Source organism: Neodiprion virginianus, chromosome 1 (assembly GCF_021901495.1).
Source record: "Neodiprion virginianus isolate iyNeoVirg1 chromosome 1, iyNeoVirg1.1, whole genome shotgun sequence".
Classification (NCBI taxonomy): domain Eukaryota; kingdom Metazoa; phylum Arthropoda; class Insecta; order Hymenoptera; family Diprionidae; genus Neodiprion; species Neodiprion virginianus.
Genome location: NC_060877.1, coordinates 20,564,628 through 20,584,513, shown reverse-complemented (window position 1 = coordinate 20,584,513; position 19,886 = coordinate 20,564,628). Strand labels below are relative to the sequence as shown.

Below are 19,886 nucleotides of genomic sequence, written 5' to 3'. Positions count from 1 at the left end.
TGCTTTTCTGACGACAGTTTGCTTACAACTAACTCCCTCTAGTACGTCGCTTGCCTCGCTCGAGACTCGAAGGCGCTCGGCTACACTCGGCCTTCCTCGCACCGCGTTCGCATCAAATGCGAAGACTTGCCTCAACAGACTACCGCCCGTTTTACCTGTTAACCCGTCTCACGTGACCTGCTGGCCCAATTAGCGATCATACAAGATAAGGAGAGAATCACGTGACAGCTCAGTAGCACCAGTAGACCCAACATACTCTTCGTTAATTCGCTAATATCACCTGTAGACGTGTTTCCGTTCAGTAGTTCTCTTACGCATTTATTAACTTGACTTTCTATGACCTATCGATATCTGTTTCTTCTATTTGCCCTCTACCTTCTTTTGTATTCACGCAAGTGAGATTTTTTTTGTTATTTTGTTAAGCCACGAAGTTACGTGTATCATATCTTGTCTATATGTTCTTTCTTTTCTCTCTTACCTTTTCTCGTAGTTTGCTCTGCGTGAGCCACGTGGGCTCGTATCTTTCCTTTTTCGTATCTAATACCGCAAGTAACTTCGCGACTAGTTAGCACTTACTTATTTAATTTTTAGTGACTATTGCCTATTTTCTCGATCTCGTTTCATTTTAATTTATGAATTATCTGATATCGCTAAATAGCAGCATTTTACTATTTCTTCGCTTACGTTTGATTAGAATATCTTTAATTACCTTGCTTTACTTGAATTTGATAATTCATTGTTTCTCTGTAGCGATTGGCAAATTAATTAGCTCATAAATTCTCACCATTTACCTTTGTCTCTTAATATGTTTTACTTATCTCTTCTGTATCTTCTATAATTTGATTATAACTTGCTTTCTTACCTAATATTTTTTGAGTAATTAATATCTTGAGCTACCGGCGTGCGGAATTTTATATTGCTACGCGGTATAACTCGTCGTTCTTTGACTTTGGAGTATTGCGCCGCTGTAAGATGTTACGTAGTTTGTTCGTAGTCCCTCTAGTTTCTAATATATCGCGTTGGATTTTCTCTATTCTCTTTTCTCTTTTCTTAATACATTAAGAATATCTATATTTTCTTTTCTATTTCTTCTGGCTACTTCTTTTTTACCGTATGTATCGTAAACTAGACACTATGTATTTTCTTTATAATTTTTATCTTAATATCCACTTTCTGAATATTTCTTTAAGTATCTTATTTCTGTAAATTGCTGCCTGAATTCCATTATTACCTTTTCCTTGTATTTCTTGCTTACTGTATTAATTCCAATTCCTTTCTGTTTTACTTGCATATTACATTGCCAATTATCTGCATTGTAATGATACTATTCTTTCCCTATATTATTCTGCTTTCACTTGAATTGTTAACGTTTACTTTGAGGATATTAGATTGTGCATTGCATGCTAGACTACCTTACAACTGACTATTGTCAACCTTGCTGATGGCTGCTCCGAGTAATAGTATCGCGAATACATACACCTATCCATCGCTTATCACACGATATCTGTCTCGCTAATTTGTTAATTTTCACTTTTACCTTTTTCTCTGACTGTATTTACTTCCCTGACAGACTGAATTTTCTGGCTGTAGTTGAATTTCTTGAATTGTTTAATTGTACCTAAATTTCTCTGAATTACTTGAGTGTAACTATTTTCACGCTTTTTATTAATACACTGTATATTATTACCATCTTACATTTCTTGTGTTTCATCTACTGGATACGACCCCTCCCCTCTGCCATTGATGTTATCTTTTCTTTTCTTTTCTCTATCCTAAGTATCTCAAAACTGAAGCTACTACGTCTGACGCTCAACGGCGCTATCTTTGTCTTTAAATATCTCTTCTACTCAGATCAGTATCTGCGCCGTACGGAACCAAAATTTCCGTCATCGAACTATCTTTAAATATCGTACTTGAGGAATCAATTCTGCGTCAGAGCATTTAAACCTCAAAAAAACGATTATTCAACAAAGATGCCAAATATAAACGAGGTTGGATTCATTTTCTTTTTTCTTAGTCCGTTTCTGATTGCACGTTGATGGAAAACTATGCTGATTTGCCACTGATGCACCCTCTTTTATTAGTCCTCAAGTCTCATGCTTCGTGCGATCGCGTGATTGCAGCTAAGAAGCTCAAGCCTCAGCTCCGAGCAGTAGATATCGATACTGCTTTTTCGAACCGAAAGGATTACATTAACAAAAGGCACCCCGTGCAGGTACACTTATATTGGAGTCAGATCTTGAAGAAGAATCCTTCACTGAGCCCGAGATCAGCGTGGATAACTGATGCTGCGCTGTATGTTCGACCTGGGCCGGGGATCAAACCGTGGTGCCTGCTGCCTTCTTCTGACTTGTAAAAATTAACCCAAGCCTTGCAATGACTCCTGCCTGCGACTGCCGCGAGATCCGTGCGCTCACTGATCCGCCCGGCATTCCCCAATGTTTACTATCTTAATACTCAGTCACTGCCTTTCCATATTAATTAATTTCGCGAGTTCTTTCGCCTAAATACATACTACGTGATTGATGTTTCCGAAACCTGCCTCAACAAACGAGTATTGAACGTACAGGTGATGTTGCCATCTTACAGGCTGCACAGAGTTGACCGTCGAGGGTGACATAGAGATGGCCTTACCTTCTTCGTACGCCAGGAGCTTTGTTCTGTAACGGTTGCTATGTCCGGTGTTCTTCCAGTGGATGGATATCCTGAATACCAATCTGTTAGAAGCCAGCGCTGATGCTGGAATGAACATTTTCTTCGCGATCGTGTATTCCTAAAGTTGATCTTCTCGCTGTATTTGAGAATGAACTTGTTCGGCAGCAATTCCGCTGCAAGTTCTCGGGTGTTCTCGATGACTTCAATGCAGGTTTGTCATCTACAGCTTACGACTCATTGTAAGTTCATCTCAGTGAATTTTTTGCGTTACAGGGTTATGATATCGTGTCAATGTAGCCTATTCCTCACACGGCTACTTCTGATACCTGGCTCGATATACGTGCTGTCAACAATACTAATCTCCTAGAGTCCTGGGGCAATCATCGCTGCCGTTTCTCATAGAGCATGATCTCATGTATACTGTTATAAGGTATGGTGTACTTAGGCAGGAGCTGCGCGTTATCCGATACCGACCGTAGGATCGTGCCAATTTCGATGCTACTTGTGCTGCCCTATCTACGTTTGACTTTTCGCAGCTTTCGTCGCTGCCTTCAGTCGATGAACGGATATCAGTCTTCTATAACCTCATGAAGGATGCACTGGATTGCGCCATGCCTGAACCGGAATTTACTGTGTGGCGTTCACCTGCGGCTTGAATATCGCTGGATATCAGACATCTGATGAAAAATCGCAACGCCTGCTATCGGTCCTTCAAGAGATCTCGCAGAGCAAAAGTTTTTGCCTAATATGTCACGTATGGTAGCGACATAACGCCAAGACTGCTTACATAAAACAGCGGAGCGGTTTAATACTTGTGTTGCTACGCGATATTTTTAACGTGAGATGGAAAACCTTGCTCTTGCCAAGTGTGAAAGGCTACCGGCTGCTTTGCTCGCTGGAGTCCAGCGATTCAGAATCCTGCCAAAAGGCACATACAATCCTTTACCTTCTAACCAATCACGAACAGACGTGTCAACAGTGCGTTGACATGGATTACTACTCAAGGATGTGGTGCCGATAACCTTCCGATACAGGCTTTTGAAAGATTTACTGATGCCGCTGATTTAGTGTTTTCACCCCCAGTGCCTCGCGCGGTATCGCATTTGGCTTTACGCAGATGACCTCGCGAGCTATCTCAGTTGTCGTCTAATGTGAATAAAGCCTAGGGTAACGCTGATATTGAGAGTATTTGGTTGTGGAATGCAAGGAACCGTCTTAATCTTAATATGGATGAAAATACAGCTATTGTTATTGACAGTTCTAAATATGTCACCGCGGTCTGTGATGTGCAGCTTCCTCCGCTTTGTCTGAGGGATCATTCTGTTATCTTTGTAACCAGTCTCAGATATCTTGGGGTTATAATAGATCGAACACTGTCATGGACCGAACACATTGCTGAAGTGTGTAAGCGCAAGGCGTCTACTCTATATCGATTGAGAATGACAACCTATTATGTGGATGTCGCGCTTAAAAAGCGCCTAGTTGTGTCCCTTGTTTTATCAATAACTGACTACTGTGCGGGAGTGTTCACTAACATTTCTGAGGTCCTGGATCGTAAAATTTTTGTAGCGTTAATCTATGAAGAGATGACAATAGATACTGGATCGTTGATGTGGGATCCGCAAATTATTGTTGGATGGTTATAGCGAAGAAGCGGGATGATAAGAATAATTGATTGTTAAGTAAAGATTCTTTATTTGAGAAAGATACACAGGTGATGCGATATGTATTGCGAGAAAAGAGAACGATAACTGACGCTTACGAGCGGAAATGCACATTGATGATATAGAGATATGATTTCGCAACAGTGTAAAGAATAGGACATAGATACAGAGCAGATTTATTTTAAGTCCCGACACGGGCAAGCGGTTAGATTTGAAGTAGAGACGGACAGGTAAACATTAGAAGCCAGTGTGATGACATAGGTGAAGATGATTTCAAATACTTTTGTTTCAACTTATGCATCGTTACTTTGCCGGAACGGTTTAACAATTGTGTGCGCTGTTTCTCAACACATGCGGTTTGTGCACATTTCCGACTTTCAACGAAGGCTCGGGTGGCTCACCATACCCGATTTCCCGCTATACATTCTTGGCTGTGTTTCCTATAAGGCCATCCACGAAGAGCTTCCTGGTCTAAGTGGATAGGATACGAGAGTTCTGGATCACAATGGTAGCGTATTGACAGAATCAGCCCTGATACCTACATTACCGACAGTCAGTATTATCCTCGAAGGGTAAGAATGCCTGCTTCACCGGCGGAGGTGTTACCGCCAAGAAACTTACCATAGATGGTAAGACGTGTATTTCCACTCGATTTTACCGCCAGGGAGTTCGATAATGAGAATCTGTGCTGTCAATTGAGCAAACATTTTCAATTTTTATCGCCAGGTGGCAAAACATTTGACCGATGGAAGTGTTATCACCGATGGCATCCCCCTTACCGATCGGTCACTGTTCTATCGGTCTGCCCTGTTTTGTTTCCAATTTACATCGCAAGATAATGTTACCGCCCATCCTTAGCGGCAGTTGGTACCACAGATAGCGCCCTCTTTATCAATAATTCGTTGTTCTATCGATATTGATTGACTCTGCCTCGTTTCCAATATTCATCGCAAGACGGCTATTATTTTTGTTAGAATGGTTGGGAAAAATGAGGCTCCAATAATTCTGTTGCTACATTTATTGTATAGAAATACATCAAGAGTTAATAATTGATTATTTAGGACAATACCAGACATTCGTGGCGCTTTGCCTGCGATCTTGTTTTCGACTGAACTCGACTCTGTACAGAAAAACACTCTTGGTTCTCACACACTCACTCGGTATTAGGATACATACGTGTAGGTTGAATTCTGTTTCCTCAATGTCAGTATACAATACACAGTATAGATATATGTGTGTACAATATAAATGTATAGTACATACATCAACACGTCTCCTTACATTTGTATTGAACACTTGATCATTTTCATTTTATCTTATACGATATTCATCATTATTCTAAACCTTTCAAATTTTTCCCTACATAAAGCCTTTGTGAATATATCCCCAATGTTTTCATTAGAATCGATCTCACATACTTTAATCAGTCCTTCTTTTATGCTCTCGTGTACATAATGGTAATGAATTTCTATGTACTTAGAATTTTTTGTAAAGTTCCCATAATTTGCAATATTTATCGCGCCAGTGTTATCCTCAAAAATCTTTATTGCTTCAGACATTTTAACATTAAAGAAATTTAACAATTCTTTGACAAACTTTATCTCGCTCACCGCCTCTGAAAGAGCTATATACTCAACATATGTTGACGATTTCGTTACACCCCTTTGCTTTCTTGATTTCCAGTCGATCACATTTACAAACAGTCTAATAACATACCCGGAAGTGAACTTTCTGTCAATAATATCCCCAGCCCAATCCGCATCTACGAAGCAATCAATTATTTTACTATTCTTATTTCTATTATAGTTCAGTTTTAGGTTTTTAGTCAGGTACAAGTATTTCAGTACACGCATTGCATACTTCCAATGTGTTTCGTTATATTCATTCTGATACCTGCTTAAATAATTTACACTGTGTTCAGCATCGGGTCTTGTTTTCGTACTTATGTGAGACAACTCACCTATTAAATTTCTATATTTGATGTGTGGTTCACAATCATTAGCCTTTTCTAATTTCAAATTGGTTTCCATAGGAGTGCTGTATAGTTTGTTGCCTTCTAGCTGATATTTACATGCCAATGACTCAATATACTTCTACCTGACTTAGTTTCATATCACCTCTTTTATAATCGTACACTATGTTTATACCAAGATACTCTTTGACTTCTCCCAAATCCTTCATTTTAAATCTTTCTGACAGCAATACTTTTGTTTTTTTTAATTTACTCTCGGTTTTACAACAAATCAGTAAATCATCAACATAAACTAACACATACATAATATTTTCACCCACTCCATGACTGTACAAGCAATTATCAATTTCACTCCTTTTAAAGTTTAACTTTGTCAAATACTCATCCAGGCATTCGTACCAAGCTCTTGGACTTTCACATAGTCCATACAGTGCTTTAATCAGTTTACATATTCTTTTTGTACCATCTTCATAACCTCTAGGTTGACGTACATATATCTCTGAGCTTACTAAGCCGTTAAGGAAAGCAGTAGTTACATCTAATTGTTCAATTATTAATCCATATTGGCAACAAATGGAAAATAGAATCTTCATAGTTTGAGCTTTCGCTACAGGTGCATATATATCGTCAATTACATTTGTTTGTTGATATCCTAATACAACCAATCTTGCTTTATACGAACCATTAGATTTCCTCGTACAAACCTATTTTACATCTAAAATTTTCATATCCTTTTTTTCATTTACCAGGACCCATGTTTCATTTTCATCTAGACTTTCTATCTCTTTGTTCATAGCTTCAACCCACGACTCCTTTTCTTCACTATTAATCGCCTCCTCAAATGTGTGAGGTATATCGACTCTACAAGAATTTACTTGAATGCTATGTGCACTATTTAAAGGATATCTTACCGGAATCTTTCTTTCACGCGCAGGTCTAAGTGGAAGTTGTAATTCTAGCAAACTATCCTTTTCTGGGCTTTCAACTATAGCTTTATTCAACTCATTTTCATCCTTCAACATGTCATCATCTGAGTTCTCATCTTCATTAGTATCATACTTATTATTCAGATCATTATCATCATAGTCAATTCCTATACATTTTACATCCTTTTCAATTATATCGACATTTCTAGCAACTATTATTCTGTTATTGAGTAGGACTCTATAGCCAACATCACTGTAACCTAATAATACACCCATTTCGGCCTTCTTATCAAATTTTGAATCCCTACATTGTTCAGGCCTTTTCACAAAAACTTTACTCCCATATACCCTCAAGTTCTCTATATTTGGTTTTTTCTTAAACAATATCTCATACGGTGTTTTTCTTTCGACTGTGTTTGTCAAGGTACGATTTTTTAAGTACGTTGCTGCCATAATGATCTCAGGCCAAAATCTTTTATGTACATTTGCTTCTGTTAACAGACAACGTGCCATGTTCATTATTGTCCTGTTAAATCTCTCAGCCGTACCATTTAGTTCATGCACGTATGGTGGGCAATTATTTAGTGTTATTCCTTTTTCTCTTGCATAGCTATAAAATCTGTTATTTAGGTATTCTTTGCCATTATAGCATCTCAAAATTTTTACTCTCTTTTCCGTTATGTTCTCGACTTCATTAATGTATTGAACTAGACAATCAAACACTTCACGCTTCGTTTTAATGCAATACACTTTAGCTACTTCACTGTAGTCATCAATGAAGGAAACAAAATATTTTTCTCCGTTCAAACCCGCTGTTTTGAAGCTACCACAAACATCAGTGTGAATAATTTCTAATACGTCTTTAGCCTTAGTTCTATTGTTATTAAAAGGTAAACAGTGCATTTTACTCTCAATACAGGTTTTGCATTTCATGTATTCGGATTCCAACTCACAAGGGATACCTGTTACCAATTGTTCTTTACTTAATGTGTTCAGATAACCAAAATTAACATGGCCTAACCTCCTGTGCCAGTTCTCTTTTAAACTCATTTTATATGTATTATTGCATTCGATATTGTTAACATTACCCATTTTATTTTTTAATGTACTTTTTAGTTTTAGAACTTTATTCTCTTTGAACCCTACTGCAATTACTTTATTATTACTATCAATAATCTCCGACGTATTACCCTTTGAGACAATTACGTTTTTTCCATTATTTTTCCATAGCTAATTAAATTTCCATGCATTTTTTCCGCGAAAAATACATTTTTCATATTCACTTCATTTTTCGTTCCATACGCATCAAAATAACTCACTACGTTCCCTATCTTCGTTGCTTTTACTGATCTATTATCCCCCAAGACGATATCAATCGGTTCCTTTAGTTTTATACTCTTTTTAAAATATTTCTCATCGTTGACAATGTGATCGCTACATCCGCTATCTAGTAGCCACAAAATTTCATTGTTACTTAACTTTTCGCCCTGCGCCGTATGCGCCGTCGCTACCCCTGCGCTTGTGCCCGAATCGTTGCTGTGTTGTTGTTGTTGACCTATGTTGGCTCCCTGCCGATGAGAGTTTCCGCGCCCTCTGCCATAGCTTCCTCTTCCTGCTCTGCCTCTGGTCCGACCACGTAGCGAGCCTCTCCAACTGCCGTTGCTCCGTCCAGAGCTGACGCCATCTTGTCCCGCATAGCAATCACGTGCGAAATGCCCAAATTTTCCGCACTTGAAACAGCCTTCCCTTTTTTCCTTTTTGGCGGCAAATACATTCGATTTTCTTTCTCCTAGATCATTTTTATTCTCCACTTCTGCTATTTGAATTTTATTATTCACGTAAGCTGCTATCTGATCTTCTTTTTTCAGTGCATCGATTAAGTCACCAATGTAACTGTACTGACTTGGTAGCGTATTCAACACGTAATTCAATCTTTCTCTTTCATTTACGTTTGCGTCCGCACTTTTCAATTCGTTCACGCATTTTTCAAATTCACTAAAAAATGTCGCCGAGTCTTGATATTGCTCAAGCTTCATTTTTTCTAGTTTATTTCTATAAGCAAACTGTAGCGCCGTAGATTCTTTCAAGTATATTTCATCGAACTTTTTTATTATTCCGTGAGCCGACGTCTCGTCGCACACGAACTCCAACTGCTTGTTTGAAATCACACTGTAGATATAGTTGATCGCTTTTAGATCGTTTTCGTCCCATTCTTCTTTATCTGTACTTGTTTTTTTTTCTTTTTATCATCTCATCACACTTTTTCATTCTTAGGAACACCATTACTCTTTTCTTCCACATGTTATAGTCTTCCCCGTCAAACACTGGTATGGTGGTCCTTTTTTCCTCCATCTTGGATCTTCTCCAACGTTCTCGAATGTTCCTTCGTGTTCGAATTTTCTGCGTTTCACATACGCGCACTTTCTCGTTTCACTTTACTTCAAGCCAAGAAGGAACCACGCTCTGCTACCATGTTAGAATGGTTGGGAAAAATGAGGCTCCGATAATTCTGTTGCTACACTTATTGTATAGAAATACATTAAGAGTTAATAATTGATTATTTAGGACAATACCAGATATTCGTGGCGCTTTGCCTGCGATCTTGTTTTTGACTGAACTCGACTCTGTACAGAAAAACATTCTTGGTTTTCACACACTCACTCGGTATTAGGATACATACGTGTAGGTTGAATTCTGTTTCCTCAATGTCAGTATACAATACAAAGTATAGATATATGTGTGTACAATATACATAAATGTATAGTACATACATCAATAATTTTATTGGGTGGTGATGGTGGTAGTGGTGGGAGAAATATAATGTTTGAAAATAACGGTTGGATGCTTTAAATAGATACTTTTATTCATCAGCACTTACATTCAGTTTTCGGTTTATACGTACTAATAATAATAGACCACTTATTCTAAATTGGACAAATAACACTATACATATTTTCTATATCCGCACATTCCTAATTGAACATCTTGTTCCAAAATTGACTTACACTAATTTCTTCACCGTGCCACTAATCGGACTGTACTCGACAATACGATCGTTCAACATCATGCAATAGGCTGATGTTTTTGAAGGAAATTCTATACTCGCTTCAAATTCCAATCAAATATCCACTGGTCCGGTTTTCAACTATTCATTCTCTTTGAGCAATTGATAATGAAGCGGGGCGTGTGGTTAATAAATTCGCTTTTCGACAGCAAAGATTCGGGTTCTTTGTCGTAGTAGGATTTTTGAAACTTTACATATATATCGTAGAGAATGCCATATTGATTATTGTAAATATCTATATTCGAATTTCCATAGGGGGAACACCGGAGTTGAGAAAGAGTTTGATATGCCTTATTCTACGTTGATCAAATTCACTAGCATTTTCAATGCATCGTTTTTCTTTGCAGTATGGAATTCCATTATGACGTATCTAGGCTTCTCTAGCTGCGTCAATATCTTGACCACCCAGCATGTCGAGGCGTTGACGGAAGCATCGGATAAACATACGTTTCCCAAGAACGAAAACTAATGGATATGGTGGGGACCTTGGATGTTGTTGAGTAACTAAGTTCTTGACTTAACGGTTAGTTTGATGCAGGGCAACAGCCACTCGACTTTTTTTCAGGCTAATTTTAAACTTCTCGGTAGAGTTAGTCTGAATCACAGCAATTAAATCGATGTTAGTGCATGTGAGAATCAATTCATGTTTGGCGTTAACGAGTACTCGACAATAATTCTCTGCAAATTCTAGTAGATAATACAGCGGTAAAACAACATCAAAATTTCGAGCATCATCGGTAAAGTTAATATCGGCATCGCTTAACCAACCAGTGTTCTCCGAACCATGCTGCTATCCGGGGGTGAAGGATGAGTAGCCCTTCATAACACTGGTGATGCCCACATTTTTATGCCGATCAATTTCCACACCGTTCAACTTGTAACGTATTTCCTTAAACATATGGCAAACAGCCAAGTTGACCACTTTCGTAGCAGCTACCATCGAATAAGCGTCTTTCGTCACTTTCCCGTGAATGTATTTCATTAGTAGCATGCACTTGTTCTGATTTTGAACACAAATACGAATTTCATCGTTGTCCCCGAAAGTTGATGACGCAAACGGTTGACGAGCGTGAATCTCAGAGTGCGCAATCGATTCGTCGAATGTTACGGGTTTCTGTATTCTTATTATTTCTCCCATGGTAACATGCACAGGATACAGCAAATTTTTATCTTCCCAAAATTTCCACGTAATCGAAGACGTAGCCTCTAAAAAAACCAAATGTTCAGAGGTGTCAGCGCCGTCGGAGATGTAAGGTTGTCAGAAATGCTAAGCGACTGATGATTTCTGGCCGTGACGTCTCACTTTTATAAATTTTGCCCGACTTTTTCGCCTTAAACACAATCCCTATTATTTGAGAGATTTCATATGTAAACGGACAATTATCGTTTCTCAACGAAAATTAATCAACTCGTTGAATTGGTCAAATATTCTCAGCTGCATATGATGTATCCAGTGTACGGCAATTGGGAGGTAAATGACGTTGACAGGCACTTCAACAATTTCATATCCTGATGGTACGGTAGGGAAAAATTGATGAATCGTGTGAGCTCGACGCTCGTTTATGTACGCCCGTATTGTTATGTTGTACTCAATGCGTCATGTATTAACCTTTAGTATGGCTACCATTGATTCAGATTTCTGAGTAACGTCTCGTACTGGCTTAACCGATTTAAGTCTCAATAATCGGCCAATGGAATCCTCGGGTTTGGAGTCTACTACTTGATTGCACGTGATTTCACTGTTCAGCTCGTTTTTATTGGCTCACAGACTGAGGTTGATGTAGGAGCGTAGCTCTTTATACAGAAGACTTTCAATATCCTCAATTTCATAGCTTCCCATAGGTATCGTGATGATTTCTCTACTATTATCCGGTAGCTCCAGGTAAAATGTATTACACCCCTCTTAAATATTGGGTATTGAATTGAATGTCAGAATCTCGAAGAATCCGAGAACAGTTTTTCTTCGACGATAACTCGATTGGGGAGAAATATTGTACCTCCAGCACAAAGGATATGCCCGATAGTGTCAACCTCAATGATTCCGTCGTGACTAATGCATGCGCATGTGGCATTATTCTTTTTATAGCTACCCGCTGAGAAATTTGAGACACAAGTGGCCACAAATCAGAGTATCATATTCCCGATACCCCTTCTGATTGTATTTTACGCTACCAACACCAAGATACTTCTTCCAATCCTTAGGTGGTTGCAAATCACCGATACTGTCGAAATACACAACATGTTTCGTGGGGCGCGTCCTTTATAACAAAAAAGAGACCGCGTATTTTTTAATTTGGTCACGATTTTCGACTTTAGAAAACTAGGATCTGGGGGATAGGAATAAATGAAATGAACACGTATTTTTAGCCATCAGTTCTATGTTTTATTATGGCTCAGAGAGGAAAATCTTTGAGGTATGAACTTCAGAGAAAAAACCCCTCGCAAATGTTGAATTTACAACGTGTATAGGATATTTATTATATCAAATATATTTCGCACAATGAATTATTTAGGAGGTGAAATCTACGATTAGAAGACATTATATACATATATATGTAGTTGTATTGGTTGCTGGTTTCGTTTGAAACATCCGAATTGAATCTCTATATTTATACATAGTTGCGCTGGGCGTCTTGACTGTTTCGTGCAGTATAATTGTGGTAAATGAAGTCGCTGGCGACTCCGTATAAGCATTGCGCTTGTGCTCAGGCATCACCGCTTGATTCGGTGTACCGGAAGGATTACCTTGTGTGAATCCAAGTATATACAAGCAATCCGTAAATTACTTGCGTCAAGCATTGCACTTGCTGATTGGTACAACCGGGCTGCACCAGTGTGCCTGGCGGGACGTACCGCGCTTGTTGTTAGTGTACTTACGAGGTTATTCCGGCTGCCCAGCATGCAACAATCAGGAAGGATTTGAAGATACAAGATACCACAAGATCCGAGTACCGATCGAATTGCAGTGAGACCCCTTAGACTTATCCATCTCTCCGGAAACGCACAGACTGAACGACTGACCCCGAGTCGCCCGACTACTTGACTGACGCGGCCTGACCCGCGCTATTCCCGCCACCTTGATGCTCGTCCAAACACATGCAAAGACAAAACAGAGATAGTCGGCCGCACGACGCATATGTTCGTATACACGCGCGAGCGACCGTTTGTGCCTGGGCACCTCTGACTATTCGTTCGACCGAACACAACATGATCACCATTTTTAATGTATGCAACCCAACGTGTTCCCGAACCATTTTTATCATCAAGATGAATTGCAGATTCTCGCATCTTCGGCCCAGATTTCGGTAGATCATTCCGCATGACAACCCCACGAAAATGTGAAATTTTCATATCTTCAGCGCATTTGCGTAAATCAATGTTGGTGAGAATTCAGCATGGTAACTATGTTAGCTTTTTGCCAGTCGTTTATAAAGACCCATGCGTCTGCAGTAGGGTTTGAGGTATAATCCCTTGCTTAGAGCAATCGCTTGCATTGTTGTATTGTGTCGTCTGGTTTCGCTCAACTGATGTTTGTTAATTGGCGCTCGCCTTGTTGACCGCATTAGCTATACCTGCGGCAACTCCTGCTGTAGCTCCAGTAGCGCTTAGACCCAGCAGAATTGCAATGAGAAGTGGTATGGTACCGCTAATTTTATCAGGTACAGGTATAACGCGTTGCACACGAACGTTCTTCCCCCACGCGCAGCTGTACGGGCACCTACCATCGCCGACTCAATAGTTTCATGAGCCGGTTGCATGGAGGCGTTTGCAGCTCAGATGATGATTTGAGATTTATTATCCTCTTCCGCAGTTTAGTTTTCCCACCCTTTGTGGATTTCTTTACTGTCGTCTAACCCGCTCCAAGTTCGACAGATGCCTAGCCATACCCATTCCGAGTTTAGATTTAGCTTTTATGTGTTGATGAATCCCCAGGTTACGGATTTTTCACCCACCCTAGCATCTTTGGCCAAGTCTCAATTCCACGCTTTCTCAACGAGCACTTTGTCAGTCAGATTTCGCGCTACAATATCTTGATTCTTTGCGTTTGCAATGTCGTGGTCTTTACATGCAGCGTCCAGCAGATTGATACCTGGATCACCGCGAACAAACCTCCCTGTCATTTTCGTTCCCGGTCCGCAATACTGATACCCAGGCACGTGCAATTCAACGGGGAGATAATTTATGATTTTACTTGACAATCTCCGCCACGTCTGACATGTGAATTCACTAATCAGTGCACGTCTTCTGAGACGAGCAGCAACTAACGATCGTTCTATAAAAGGATGAATTCATATGCAGTGTAACGCTAATTTCTGTTACCCTCAGAAGAGGACTTACCGTTCACACTTTGGAGTGATCCTCTGATTATTCTAAATTTATCAAACAATAATAAAACAATATTTGTTGGACCCCAGACGCTTCAGCCTCAATTTATAAATAAATACACGATACGATATCGATAATTGGAGAACCCGTTGTATGGCTGGCTAGGCTCAGGTACTCACAAGAACTGGTAGAGTGACAAACGGACGGCAAATGTCCGAATGTGTCCAGGGGCACAAACGGGCCGATTTCTCGTGCACCGGCGATCCACGGCTCGCTGGCACGAAGCTTTTTCTCACCTTGCCTCTTCCTGTTGAGCGCCAGGTCGGATTAGAATTTTCTTTCCTAGCTCCGAACCAAACTAGGACAGCTTACCTTGCTAGCTGCAATCGGTGGCCCGAGGGCCGTGCGGTTAGGACTGGAGCACGGCTACCGAGCGAGGTTCTGGTGGATAATGTCAAGGGGGGCGGGCGCAAGGAGGAGCAGAAGGAATTAGATAAACTGAACGCCGGAGATGTTACGGTTATCAACTGATTTATTACCTTTACATGTTTGCTGCAGGCTCTGCAAGGGGGTCCGACCTTCGTTTCTTCCTTTGCTGGCGCACACTCACACTATTATCCACACACTCGACTATTCACCACTTCGAATTGGCCCGATTGGCTGACTGACGTCACGGCCCGTCGGCAAAAGGCTCGACGGCCGTCTCCCCCACCTCGGCCCCCTTGTCTTCGGGGGTTCGCGGACTCGGTCTTACTTTGTTTTCGCATCTTTGCGTTACAATACATACATATACATATACGAACATGTATATGCATTGCATACATACATTTGATTCATATCCTTGAAAAATAAACATTATCATCCCAAACCTAAAAATTTCCACACAAAATCCCATAATAATAATTTGTGTTACAAGTGCGAGAAGGCGAGCAACTTCACACAGCATGCGTATGAGCGGCCTCTTGCATGAGTGTCACATACTGTTTTTTGTAACAAATGCATGAGAAGTGCACTTACGTGCGTGTACCAATTGAAGCAATCATGCAATCCCGCTGGGGAGTATGGAGAGCGAAGCCAAAAAAAGCCCAAAAACGACAAGAAAACAAGAACATTCTATTTTCCCACAAACTTGGAAACGTATAAAAATGATTCAATCTTTTGAAGGTTATGTATAATACTGACGTGACAGCGTGCGAGCGATGGGCACGAGAGGGATGGGTGAGAGAGCGCGGGAGAAGTAGAAAGCTGAACAATACTGTTGCGAGGCACACAAGCGTGACACGCGAAGGGGGCATACGAGAGGGGCGTGCGAGAAGTGAAAAGCACTAGTGCGAGAAGTCGACGAGAAAAAAGCACTAGTGCGCGAAGGGGGCATACGAGAGGGGCGTGCGAGAAGTGAAAAGCACTAGTGCGAGAAGTTGACGAGAAAAAAGCACTAGTGCGAGAGGTGAAATCGAGCCAATCTGTGTATGCGCGGTATTTTTATTCTATTTCTGTGTGTAAAACGTCACAGACGCCAGTCTCTGCAAGCCCGTGAAGTAGTATTTCTCATACATGCGTTGCATAAAAATCGATACTAGATTTTTGGATATTTTCAAACTTAAAATTGGATTTTCTCAAAAACGTCTCAAGGGAATAGGTTGAAATGCGTAATTTCGACTTGTTTTGGTTGAAAAAATATGAATCTGCAAAGAAAATTTTTGCGCTTTTTTTTCGTCGTTCAAGCATGCTTCAGACCCGCCGTGGATTAAAAGTTGGTCATGCGGTAGTAAACACCAACGAATGACCAACAATCGATTTCGCACAAGTAGAAGTCAATTTAACCCCAAAATACAATCGTGAAGGGCTAACATCACTTGAATTCCCTATCTGAATTCGTTTTATTAATACCGACCAAACTATAGACTATCGAACGTCGAGAACTTATTATCACATACTAAGAAACGACCAACTGCGATTTACAAAAAAAAAACAACTCATTTGGGTAATAACGAATGGTTAAGTATTTGGAACTCCCTATTACTAGTATAAATACCTGGTTCAGATCAAAATCGAAGATGATCACTCAAAAAAATACCACACTTCACGTGAAATGCTGCTTATTGAAATGAATTTTGCATAGTTTGAGAAATTTTTTGACCTCAAAATATGAAGAAATATCTGATAGGTGGTAATTCACCTATTGCGTGGAATGTCGTATTACGTGAAATGGCTAATGTTCTGTTTCTGTATAAAACTTATATTTAGTTTTAATATCTAACTTGTGCACCAAGCACGTGTTTGCAATATGAAATTTTCATTCCAAAATTTCAAAGACAGCGTATGTCTGGTCCATACTAGAAATTTTCAGGTACAACTCGCCACTCAAGGTTAGCAGATAGAGATCCCTAGCTACATTCTCAAAACGGAGCAATTCAAAATGTAGTTTTACTTACGGACCTGCTAACGTTGAGTGGCGAATTTTGCCAAAACCTCTGGATGTATCGAAGATTTTCAGAAAGGATGCGCAAAGCATACAGTGTAGTCGTACACCTTGATAAATAATTAATGACAATTTGGTACACATACGTGTAATACGCTACAAAAAAATATTTCAGTTGACATAAGAGTAACTTGGTACACAAAAGGTGATTGATAAACTAATTTTAGCGCATACACAGTATAAATTGAGTGAATTATGAATTTTAGGGTATCATTTCATTTGTACTTGGGATCAAGTTACTCGTGTACCAAAACTACGCAGGGTGTTAAATATATTTTTACAGCACGTTTCCTGTGTATGAAATGTGTGTAATAGGTATATCATAAGTGCAATATATGTATTCATTGGAATAAACTGTAATTTTTTTTGTTCTAGACATATTACCTTTTCTGAGATGGCATCGGTAAATTGAAGAGACTGCGCATGAGATGAAGTTCGCCGAATCCTATTGAGATTGATGTTTTAATATACATATAAAATTATTAAAAACTTATGATAAGAATGTTGTAACAAATTTGAAACTATTGATACGATCGATGTACTAAGTAGAACATTTTACAGGAGAGCACCTGATTTTATTTCTATGTAAGGCCACTCAGCACTATGTATTGCAAACTTCGGATCTCCGAGTATTATGGAAGTCAGAGTAGTTTAAACAGTATAGAGTTTGCTCTGTAATAATTTTTGAAGCAAGTAACGTCTACGTAGAAAATAGAAAGAACTATTTTAGTGTTCTGTCACCCTTGTTCTCTACTGGTTACTGCCCCGTGTTACTATGTAACTCGATGAGCAGATTTTTTCGACTTTATCGAGTAACCATACCCTAAGGGCAACATTTCTTGCCGCTTCAGCAGGCCAAGTGGGCTAAGTGTTCATCGTCAATTTTTCCTTCGCAGTGTTCGTCGGTAAGCAAAGACGTTGCTGTGGTGTCCGGTTGATAATAGGAGATTCTCCATCTTTTCGGTACACATGAAAAAACGGGCAGAACATACCCATGTAAAAATGGCGCGCAACTTTCGAAATTTTGCAATCATGTGGTACAAAATAATAACTCCTTAATTGACTCAATTGTTCCGTTATTACTATTGATGTCTCGTTTATTGTTTTCGAGAAAGATTAGTTAAAACTGAATATCCTTTTTCAGAAGTCGAATAGCGTCATATTTGTAAATATAGGTTTAAAACTTCAAAATAAATTATAAAAAGATATTATGTTATAGAATGTGAAAATTGTAAATATTCCTTTTATTTTTATTTCTATAAATTTAGAGCAATAGCCGAAAAACATGTTATATATTCATTTATTCATCCATTCAATTACTCACTCACAAAGTACGTAAATTATCGATCAACAGATGAAACAGATTAAAATTGTAAATATAAATCGTCTTTCTTTCATTAAAATTGTTTCTCCAACTTTTCTTTATTTCTTTTTAAATATTTTCTTTTTCTTCATTCATTTCAAATAGTCTTTCACTTTAATTCATATTTGTTTCATTGAAGCATTGTCGTTTTAATGTCTTCAATTATCTTGTTAACAATTATTCACTTATCTTTTAATACCAGCAGAGCAGACGAATCGGTGTTATCAATGACGCTGACAGGTTGGTTGAAGCGTTTATACATATAATTATACTGTTGAAGATACCTCATACAGTTGATGTTTTATAAATCTCTGATTTGATTATGTGAAACGTAATATTGAGATGAGTAAATTATTTTATTTGTTATCGAAGTTGAATTCTTCAGGAATAAAAAGACAATAAAAGACACATATTAGAAAAAGTAATTTTACACGTAGTGCTACGAAGATGGTTTTGCAGGGAGTTCATTTCCGAGAAGAAAGGTTTACATTTACGAAAGCGAACACCACGTAATGTACAAGTAGGATCGATATCAACGGAGTACTTCTTTCGGTTTGAGACGGGGATATTTAAATTTTTGCACATTGAAACTTTTATTTCGACGGAACGAATGATGTACCGATTTCTTATAATTGCTCAGCAATTTATACTAAAGAGGTAGACATATTTAGCAGCTTCAAAAAATCTAAAATTTATTTATTCCATAAAATGTTAGTGTAACATCTCAGGAATGTAAATTTCAAAGCCCATAAATAAATGTGAAGTCTTTCTTATATTAAAAGCCAATAGCCCGACGCATTAACAATAGCGCACCACCGCTTTCTTTCATCGTATTGACAGGTAGGTATGTATCACGGGTATGTATATTAGTAGGATGATTTCTTGGTATCGAAATTGCCACGGGAACGGAAAAACAACATCGAAGTTGGGCAATATATGTTTTTAAGCTAGTATGTTTGGCCTTGCTTACGAGCATACTTCACATCGTTCAGTTGTTAGTAGCAACTGTCAGTGTAGCCGTGTGATTTCGTTTGCTCGAAACTCCATTTTAAAAACTGGCGTGACACATAGCTAAAAAAAATAATATACTGATATTGATGAAACTTGGTGTACATTTCTCTAACTTTATTATCTGAAATATGAACCTAAACATTTGTGAGATTAGTTAAAAAAAAGTACTATTTTATTGGAAAATAAGGCCATTTTTGTCAGAATAATTCAACACTCTTATTTCAAAGCGTAACATTTTATCAATTTTCAAGATTTCTCACTTTTTATAAATTAATATTCTGCATTTCAATATTATTGAAAGAAAAATCTTTGTTTATTTAGTTTTAGATTAATCTAGCCAACACCATACGTCACGCCATCCTGATGACGTTCTCCGTAACCCGAATAGAAAACCGTACCATTGCTCCACCATTTTCAAAGATA

General features: G+C 38.8%; 1 protein-coding gene across 3 annotated transcripts in view; it reads left to right on the top strand.

The window, feature by feature from the left end:
- The window catches only part of LOC124302704 (pheromone-binding protein-related protein 6-like), a 50,116-nt gene extending 31,819 nt beyond the window's left edge, over positions 1 to 18,297 (top strand). For all 3 annotated transcript variants that reach the window (XM_046759153.1, XM_046759141.1, XM_046759133.1), the window contains exon 6: positions 17,465 to 18,297. In XM_046759153.1, coding sequence (XP_046615109.1) covers positions 17,465 to 17,482 — 18 coding nt within the window. In that variant the 3' untranslated portion in view covers positions 17,483 to 18,297. The remainder of the gene's footprint in view (positions 1 to 17,464) is intronic.
- The last annotated feature ends 1,589 nt before the right edge of the window (positions 18,298 to 19,886 follow it).